Source organism: Ciona intestinalis, chromosome 14, assembly GCF_000224145.3.
Source record: "Ciona intestinalis chromosome 14, KH, whole genome shotgun sequence".
NCBI lineage: Eukaryota > Metazoa > Chordata > Ascidiacea > Phlebobranchia > Cionidae > Ciona > Ciona intestinalis.
Window position 1 is genome coordinate 3,402,192 of NC_020179.2, and position 10,373 is coordinate 3,412,564.

At 33.2% G+C, this 10,373-nt stretch overlaps 1 protein-coding gene across 1 annotated transcript in view; it reads right to left on the minus strand.

Annotated features, from left to right (window-relative positions):
• LOC100176607 (WD repeat-containing protein 17) overlaps positions 1-6,583 on the minus strand; it is a 15,866-nt gene extending 9,283 nt beyond the window's left edge. Inside the window, 11 exon segments of the mRNA XM_026837465.1 lie at positions 79-161; positions 1,443-1,534; positions 2,446-2,614; positions 3,284-3,376; positions 3,379-3,470; positions 3,592-3,711; positions 3,971-4,093; positions 4,499-4,618; positions 4,864-5,091; positions 5,489-5,672; positions 6,305-6,583. Coding sequence (XP_026693266.1) covers positions 79-161; positions 1,443-1,534; positions 2,446-2,614; positions 3,284-3,376; positions 3,379-3,470; positions 3,592-3,711; positions 3,971-4,093; positions 4,499-4,618; positions 4,864-5,091; positions 5,489-5,672; positions 6,305-6,430 — 1,430 coding nt within the window. The 5' untranslated portion in view covers positions 6,431-6,583.
• Positions 6,584-10,373: the final 3,790 nt, after the last annotated feature.

The window sequence follows — 10,373 nt, forward strand, 5'->3', positions numbered from 1 at the left end:
CATAATTGGAAACATAAAGCCACTGAATCTGACCCAATTACAGTTAAGCTTATTTTCACATATGCTGAAGCAGCTTACCATGTATTGTCATCTGAACAAGACGCCAGTCTGTGTGAATCTCTTTGATTCCAGGCTACACAGTAAACAGTGCAGGTGCCATGCTGGAAAACAGGAAACAAAAGATAAAAATAAAACCTAAACTTTCATACAGCATTATATTATCTATCGTCATATAAATACTTTGAAAACAACTGCCAATTCAAAAATTACCTTAAACAGATAAGATTGTAAAATACACCATAAAAAATAACACTGTATTTATATTTAAAAATGTGAATATATTAGTATATCTTTGTATATGTATATTGTTTATGATGTATATCAATATACAACAGCTAAATATTAATATAGAATACCAAAATTACTCGATCATTAAGGTATTTTAGTAATGATTTTCAATATCCTCTTAAGCTTTATTCAGTTGGACATATGTTCGATTAAAACGGAATGAACATTTGGCTATTTTAGGAGTAAACCTAATCTTAAACATCATGTTTAGTTTTTAATACCCTATATAGTCTTTATTTCATTGGACATATTTCCCATTAAAAACGGAATAAAGATCATTAAGATAGTTTAGCAATAAACTAAATCTTAAATTGCATGTTTTCCAACACCCTCTATAGTTTGTTTCATTGGACATATTTCCCATTGCCTAGCAACTAAATCTTGAACATAGTTCTTGATTAGTTCATAAGTGAATGGGTTATGAAACAATAGAAAGAAACAATAACAAAGAACACTTGACTACCAATTCAAAGCATGTCAACAGCAACAAGGTTTTAGAGAAACAAGTCAAAGCAATGGTATAGCATCTCAACAAGAACAATAATATTCACGCCTTTTATCCAAAACATTATTTATATTTCTGTTTTTTGCCACAAGTGTGTTTTAACAACCGTTGTTTGACTGTAATTCCTCTTTTTTTGCCTTTTTGATATCGTCGATGAAACAAAATAAATTTTATCATTCAATATTTTGAGTATATGTAAATCCCAAATCTGTCCATTTTTATAAATTTAATATTAAATTAAGCCATTTGATCAATACACAAACACCTTTACAATCTTGGAAATCTGGAACTCTTAGTATATAAATAATTTACATGATTTTTTAATAGCATGTATAATGCATTTTAATCTGCCTCTTTATAACCTTTTTTAAGATTTTTTTGGATTTGTCACTTTAAAAAACCTAATTTTTTGTTTGTTTGTTTACACGCTTTTTTTAATAATGTGTGTATAGTATATTTTAACAGTGTCTGCTTAAGTCTCATTATGCACCTATTTTAGAGTTGATTTGACTTCTTTATACACCTTTAAAATCCTTTACCCCTTGTTTATTTATAAAATTAACTGATTTCAGCCACAAAAGCTTCTTACCTCTTTAAATCTTCTTATAATTTTCGAGTTACCAAAATCCCACACAAAAACACCTCTTTTCCTTGTCCCACAAGCTATACAGTTCAAATCACCTGTGTATGAATCAATAATGCATGAAAATAACATATACTCCTATGCTAATGCTGTAGGCTTTGCTTATATCCTAACAAGTGACCCAATACTATGATACTGTCTTTTTCGGGAAAGATTTTGAACAATTATAAGCCGTGGCGCTGTCAGAAAAAAATGGGGGAGATGGGAATTTTAATTTTTTATATTTTTAGGGTGAGGTTGCACCCCAAACCACCCTGGCTGTGCCACTGATTAAAAGTATAGGCTTAGTGTGTTTTTAAAATGTATACATTAACTTTTATTTAGAAACAAAAAGTTTATATTAAACAAAAGTAGAAATTTAAATAACTGTAAACTATAAACGTCTGAACCAAACGAAACATTATAGATAACAATGCTATATCAAAATTTGACCTTAAATGATACTGAAAAAAATTTACAAAAAAAACACAATAAATTGGGTTTTGAACATTAAAAGTTGATTGACTTTTACTGTGAATGTGAAACAGGATACAGTAGGGCTAATGTATTATTCATATGGGACAGTATTACAACTGCATGATAGGAAAACAAGCGTAGCTTAGTTTAGGCAATGCAAGTACTTTAACAAACAGACTAATTCTGCTATTTAATGTACAAAAATACCTTAAGATAATTAAATTATAAGTATAACCTAAACAAAATGAAATAAATGTAACAAATAAAGACAGCACTTTTTTAATATTATTAGGAATAGTACTGTGGGCCAAGATACTAATCTAGTTTTAAACAATTTACAACAGACTTTTAAAATCGCAGGGCTACGGTTAAATTTATATAGTTGTGTAAATATTCTTTGTTTACTATCAAATGGGACGAGATAAGAAATTAAAATGTTTTAACTGACCCCACCCTACTATACAAATAAACTATTTCCAATATTTCTGTTCACCTGGAGCCCACGCAATTGAGTATATAACACCTTCATTTCCAATAGTAGAATTGACAGTTGTAAGTCTATCTACGGACCAAACTTTCACAGTTCCATCAAACGAAGCCGTTGCTATCGACTTTGGATCATCAGGTTTAAATTTGCAATCAAATATTGTTTCTATGTGGCCCTAAAACAATTCTATTTTAAACTTTTTTATTTTTTTTTCTTCTTTTTTTATAAACAGAAACATTCAGAAAATACATATAAATAAAAAATGCCAAAATGGTATTACAGATAGTCAGATACGACAGTGAATTTAAACCCAAGATTTTTGATGCCAAGTAGTTTTTCAGATAGGCTATAGCTTTTAGAAATCTTAATGACGGTCTAAATGCCTTTGCTACACTATATTTGTTTAACATAGGAAAAGCAACAACATACTACATTATACAGTATTCTATTCTGTTTAACTTTGGTGAGGCCCTACAAGTTAACACGCCATCGGACATGAGAATTGGGCACGAGTTGGCCTATACAATATTACATACAATATGCTACATTAATCTGTATTCTATTTCATGAGGGTGAGGCTTTGCACCATGGCAAGCAATGGAACATGGGAATTAGGCCAGAGTTGGAGGTTGGACCATTACTACAATATTACTAAGTATATAATGGGATTAGGCTTGAGTTGGCCTATTACTACAACATTGCATACAATATGCTTTAATCTGTATTCTATTTTATGTGGGCGAGGTCCTGTAGCATAACAGGCCATGGGACATGGGAATTAGACCAGATTGGACCATTACTCCGATATTACTAAGTTAGAATGGTTTGAATAACGATGCCTCACCTGTTCCCGAAGAAACTCCCATTTTCCGAGCTGTAGATTGTAAAGCCCGATGCCGCCATCTGAGAATGTGCACACGACGCGCGCAGGAGGCACCGAGTGCACAGTGGAGATGAGGTAAGGGAGGAGTGGACACGATCCCGGATAGGAGGAGGATTTTGGGAAGAGGACTTTTTCATTTTAGATGATCCTAAGAAAAAAAAAAAAATTTTTAATTAAAAAAGTGCTTTTTAATTTTTGTTAAAAAAATTATAAAAATTAAGATTGTTATTTTTATCCAGTTGAATAATTGATGTGAGAGAATATATTACCAGTATTCTGCAGTGAAGCAAGGACATGCAAGCAACTGAATCCAGTGGATTTTAGGCTAAAGCTTTGAAGTGGGGTACTTTGTGAGGCACTCCATAATCTAAGTACACCAGATTCACGATCTGAAACACAAGAAAAGCAGACAGAAAATTATAAAATGCCACAAAATTACAAAAAGATACAAATAACAGAAACAAAATTATATGAAAGTGACATAAATAGGCATAAAATAAAAAAGTTAAAATCTTAGAAAAAATTGGCACAAAATAACAAAACATTAAAATACAAAAATATTGAAAGGTTTATAGGTTACAAATTAACAACAACAAAATATAGTTATACTGGCATAGTCTCATGGGTTAAGGGAATTTCCCCACTTACCCCCTGTAAGGAACATCCCAGGTGCAGAATCAATCCAAGACATGGTTGTCGTGGAAACCATTTTGCTCGGTAAAGTAAAAGTAGTGATGAGACAGCATGACTTTGCATCTACAAGCTGTGTGCCTACATTTGTAAACATTACACAGATAAAAACATAGGAATCAAATATATTACGATACCTTATTATTTAATGTGGAGACTGTAATATGTTTTGGCTCTGCTTGTGAGTTAAGAAATCTTTTAATATTAAGGGGTGAATTACAACAAATTTTATCATTGTATTTAAGACCCATTATACTAATTAAAATAAATATACTAATACAGTATACAATCCAGTTTCCAACTCATACTTTTCTACAAGCTGCCCAAAAACTAACATAACAAGATGGTTGTAATACAGAACACTAAAAACAGACAGTGGTGCAGCAAAGGGGATTTGGGGGTCACAACCCTAAAAAATAAAAAAATAAACACATTTTTTTAAACCCTGTTCCCTTTTTCTGGATACACCACTATGCACATAAATACCTGACTGCTTTCTTGCTACAAGTAAGTAATCCAATGATAAAGGATCCCAAGCCAAAGCCACAACTGCATTATCCTGTATTGGCTCTTCGGATGCTTTTAAAGCATGTTTGTTGCGAATACCTAAATGAATGAATGCAATTTATTACCTTGCGTGACAGAGCAACAACAGTATTATAACCTGGGTACCCTAATTTATATACCTCATGTCCACTATAGATTTTCTACATTTGCAACAGCAATGAGCCTCAAACCCTTAACCTCTTGTCTAAGTGTTCCAACCACCATTTTATTATACCAAAAGTTAGAAATACTCATAACACTTTGGCCTTAAAAAAATGTGTAGCCTATTGCAGAAATATGCTTACCTGATTGGAAAAAAGATAGACTGCCGTCTATATGGCCTACTACCAGTTTTGATGCATCAGTATGATGAAAACGGAATATTGAAATGTCCGAACCAAAACTGCTTGTGTTTTCTACAGTAGAGACTCTGTCACTTATTGTGTCCCATACTGAAATAGGACCTCTGGACCAGGAGTATGCAAGTGTTTGGCTTTTGTTTGAAGGCAGCCAGCAAATGCATTTTGGGATATCTGTAGAAATTATAAGAATATGTGATGAGTCTGATGACTTAACTGTAATAATCTAGAATTTTTAGTTTAAAAATTAATTCAATCTTTGATATCATAACCTATGAGATAAAAAATACAGTTTATTTCTATAACTCAAACAAGTGTAATCTTAAGACTATGATATAGTCAGATGAATAGGTGAAAAATATTATAATAATAATAATAACCTTTATTTATCTTTTCGATCACGGTAGCAAAGATTTAGATATATTTTAAACGAAAAGACAGGATAAAACGACAAAACAACAGTTGTTAAAATACGCGAACACTTGAGTTAAAAACATATTTACATTTAATTGGAAGAAAATAAGCGTGGTCGCTACACCTACCTTATTTTCAAGTATTTAAATGCACTCACTTGTGAGTTTGTCGTGAGATTTGATGCATTTCCTTTTATTTACGTCCCATACACATATTCTACCATCTGCAGCAGAAGTTGCAAATAACTCTGTATGGACAAGATTCCATGATATACTTGTGATAGTTTTGCTATGTGTTGCATTGATCGATGTCAAATGGTATTCTCCATAAGCCTCATCATACTAAAGAAACAGGAATTTAGTCTTTCAATTTGTATGAGACAATTTAAACAAATGAATGAAGTGAGCTTATTCTTGTGGTGGGGAAACGAATTATTGAATGAATGTAACTTGCTTTATCCTCGCATGACAAAAAAACGACAGCCGTTATAACATGGGTGTTCTCATAAATAAACCTCATGGCAGTTTACGAGTTACCACATATGTAACTTTGTGGGTGATTGATTTTTTCTGTATGACTGATAGTTTAGCCAGCTCATTAGTGGCCACTGGGTTGGAGCAATTGCCTTGAACTGTCTTGCCCCCAGACTGCAGAGTATGGCAGGTGCACGCGCGATTTTTTTACAGACTTTCGGTTATGCACGCCACAATTTGTCCTCACACGCCAATTAATTAAACAAAGAAAAAAATACGTATTAAATTAAGTAAGATTTCCTAACGTGGCTTGAAAATGTACGTGGTTTGCACGCAGATTTTTAATGATAGCACGCGCGAACGCGAAAAATAACCGTCTTGCACGCGCAAGATCTCGTCAGGAACTGCCATACTTTGCAGACTGGTCTTGCCCAAGGACACATACGCCCACAAAACTGCACATGACTGATTTTTCCAGACTAGTCCAGTAAACCATTTACCTCATATATATAAACTGCAAGAGTAGAGCAATATGCAAAGCTTGGCCCACGACCAGTGACCATATTAAGATTCCATGGTTGGCAACCAGCAGCTACTAAACCAGTTTGGCGTATGGTCTTTGACATGATGGTTTAATTCTTAATATTTCCGTAATAAATGTTGCCTAATGACCTAAAGATCATGTCTATCTAGCGTAACTATAGTAAAACGGCTGAAAATAAGCAAAAAGTACGATGTATTTATGTGTTCTCTCTTCATTAACACTTCTAAATTTCTGGTACGATTGCTTATTATTCATTAAAATCTATGTGCTCAAATAATCCTATTTTAAAAAACTCTACAACTAACGAATTAAACTTTATCGTTTAAAGCAGAGTCCTTTTAAAGCAGAGTTTAAAGCATACTCCAACGTAAACAACACAATTATAAATCTGTTGTTTAGAAAATCAAAACCGTCGTTGAGGTTACGCGGTGCATCCCCTCTTACTCAAGCGCGACAAGCACGGATTTTTAACTAAGCAGCATATATGGTTTTTGGGGACTAAAACCAAGTAACCAAATCAAATAAGTAAAAATGGTCAAAAGCGGTTAATTTATAACTTATCCTCACCAAGCGTTTTCTACATTCATTTCAGAAATACTTTTTTTTATTATCCTATTTCCCCGTCGTTCTATAACTAAACACATTGATTATACGATGCTTGAACAGCGATAAGCGCTGTTACTCGTTATTCATTAGCAATAGAGATAAACAATTTTTAAAAAGGTAAACAAAGATACAATGGGGTAAGATGGGACATGTTTTCAATATCTTTTCTCATTCTATTTGGTGGTAAACAGAAAACATTATAGAACTGTAACTATATAGTACTGTTGGATTAAATGGGACAGCTTTGGCACATAATATGCAAATGTCCGGATGGGGTTTTAAACAATTAACAACAGTATACTGGAGTAGTGAGGACAAGGTTTTATAATTCTTTAAATGTTCGTGGTTTATTACCAAACGGGGCGACAGAATAATGAAAAAGTGTCCCATCTCCCCCCACCGCTATATATCAAAGGAACTGGTTTATGCAAATGATTGCAGCCAGCCAACTGCAAGACGTTTCCTATACAACAGATTTTCAATAAGCCTTCATATTTTATTGGGCCTTAAAATATCGTTTTGTGCTTGTCAGGGAAGTTTTATTATTTTGCAGTTCATTGCAACAGAAACGTTGAATTTTAAAGAAAATAATCAATGTATTAAATGGGCATCGTACTTTTAAATTCCGGTTTGATTGTTAAGACCTTGGTTAAGAAGAGCGATATGAGTTTAACAAGCCTGCTGTCGCTTTAGAAGTGTTTAATTGTCGGTTACATGGCGCGTTCAAGGAATTTCACCCTACAATTGCTGTTCACATGGTCACTAAATTGTATTGAAGATCGCGCTAAACATTGCTTTAGAAGATGCACTCGGTAACCGGCTTGTCGGACTATGAATAGGGGAAATGAAAGTGTGATCTGACCAATTATATAAATGAGTTTGCTTCACCTGGAAATGTGTTTTGCTTATTTTAATAGTAATTTTGGAAGTGAAGTTAATCTGAAGTATAAAATCGTATACAGTCATGTTCATCTCATAGTAATATTGTTACTGTTATACTACAATTATTACATTCAATAAAAGTCACACAAGTATAAATATTAAACTGGGGGAAGATAGGACACCTTTTCATTCTATTTTTTCGTCCTATTTAAAAGTAAATAAAGAAGAATTCAAACGTTTATAACACCATATGCTCACGACTCCCATATAGATCATTCTTAATTATTTAAAACATGATCAGAATATTTGAATATTATGTGCTAAAGGTGTCCCGTCTTCCCCATCCTACTATATTACATGAATTAAACTTAGACAGATTTGGAAAATAGAATCACATTATTTACGAATTATAGCATCTGTGCAACGCGAGCCTAAAGAAATATTATTTATCTTTAGCTCTCAAGAAGAGCTTCGTATTTATACTGTAATTAAGATTTACGTAGGTTTGATGACGTAAAGGTTCAATTTGAGCGTTTTTGTATGACATATAAGCTGAAAGGTGTGTGCCTCGTTTGATTCGTTACGCCTACGTTAATTATGCACTTGACAATAAAGTCCAGCGGCGCAAAAAGTACACTTTTGATCGATGTTATATTGCCTCATAAAATGTAGTTTTATCATTTATGGCGTTATTTTCCTCTCGAAAATAACAGAAATGTTATTAGTTTATACCGTTTGCCGGTTTTCAAACGGAACGCTTTAATAATTGTAAATTTTTTATGTTACCACGCCTTAAAAGTATGTAATCGTTTTTATTATTTTGATGCAGAATAACTGAATCGTTTTCGTAAATATTTGTGTCTAGTGCTGTATAATGGGACGTACATAGATCTTTTCTGTGAACACCGTTTCTGGTCTAGTGTATAATTATCGGTTTCGCATTCAGTTCACTACTTTTACTTTCCAAACTTTGTTGTTTAGATCAGTCGCGGTACTTAGCGCTTGCAATAATAGCGAGGGGTACCGGTGATTATGACGTCATAGGCAAAATCACCTGCGGCAGAAAAGCCCATTGAAAATGATGGAGAATCGTTCATAAGAAAAAAGGAAAATTAGAAGTTATGCGAAAGAATAGATCGTTATAAACAGAAACGGGAACATATACCCATAAGTTTAAACTAAGAGTTTCACAGAAGCAAGCGTGTTTTACGGGTTCAGGTACAAATCTGTGCATATGAATTAGCATGCATAATGGTAAGAGCTCATATGTAGGGTAAGACTAAATAATTTAGTACGAACATGTTAACGAATGCAAACAGCTTGACTGGAAATTGGAGCATTTGAACGTCAAGGTATAGAAGTGTTTTATGTTGACCACACATTAGGATATATTTGGTAAAATTAGATGCAAAATGTTGTATAATTATGCTTAATTATACCGTATAACCGGCGAATGATCTTACAAAACAGATTTAGCTTAGCTAATTTAGCCGCGAGGAAAGCTACAAAAACTCAGTTAACCTATATAGCTACAAAAGGAAAATATGTCCGGGCTATATAACACCAACAAAAGCGGGATAATTTTTGTTCAGCAAATTTTTTGAAAACACAGTTTAGTTTGCGGTGGCGTTTATTTTTTTATGATAGAAAGTAGGCGATATCGTAAAAAGAGATGATAAATTAATGCAACCTAAATAAGTGTAAACAGCCTATATAGTTTGCATAGTTAGGGTAGGAAAAGACAGGACACCTTTAGCACATAATATCCAAATATCGTGGTCGCATTTTAAACAATTAAAAACGGTCTATTGGAGTCGTGAAGATACGGTTTTACAACTTATTGAATGTTCTTTGTTTACTATACTAAATGGGATGAGAAAATAGGATGAAACGGTGTCCCATCTTCCCCCATCCTATACCATAAATTTTACCCATACAGATTCGGAAATTATAAAATGACGTAGCTCAGTTCGTTTACACGTCAACATATACTTAGCGTTAATAAGGCCAGCAATTATACAAATCCGATATCGAATTGGGGATAAATTACTGACAGTGGAAGTCATTCATTGGGTAGCGTTGTTTTAAATGTTTAATTTACAACTCATACTAAAAGGAGTGTAGCCTTCAGATAGTGGGCGATTACGCCTAAAGAAATACAACTTTGAATGGACTGTAATTACACAGGTTTTACGAGAGCTCGTATGAGCTGTCATCTGAACCAGCTCATTCTAGCTATATACGTATATACGGTCGAGTGTGGGGAGCTTTTTTTAAGTGGTTTACTGCTATTTGTTAAGTTAAATTGGCTTTTAAGTTACATCTGTATCTATACAGCAGTCTGTGTTAGTAAATTGTGAATTTAAAACTTTTTTTTTTTGCAATAATATAGGTTACAGAAGAACGATTTAGGAACTGTATACGAAAATTAAATTGTTAAACGGAACGAATTTTCCATTTTAAAACCTTTTTTGACTATTAATTTAGCACTCAAACTTTAAAAACAGCCTAATATTTGGGTATTTTATCATTGCAGG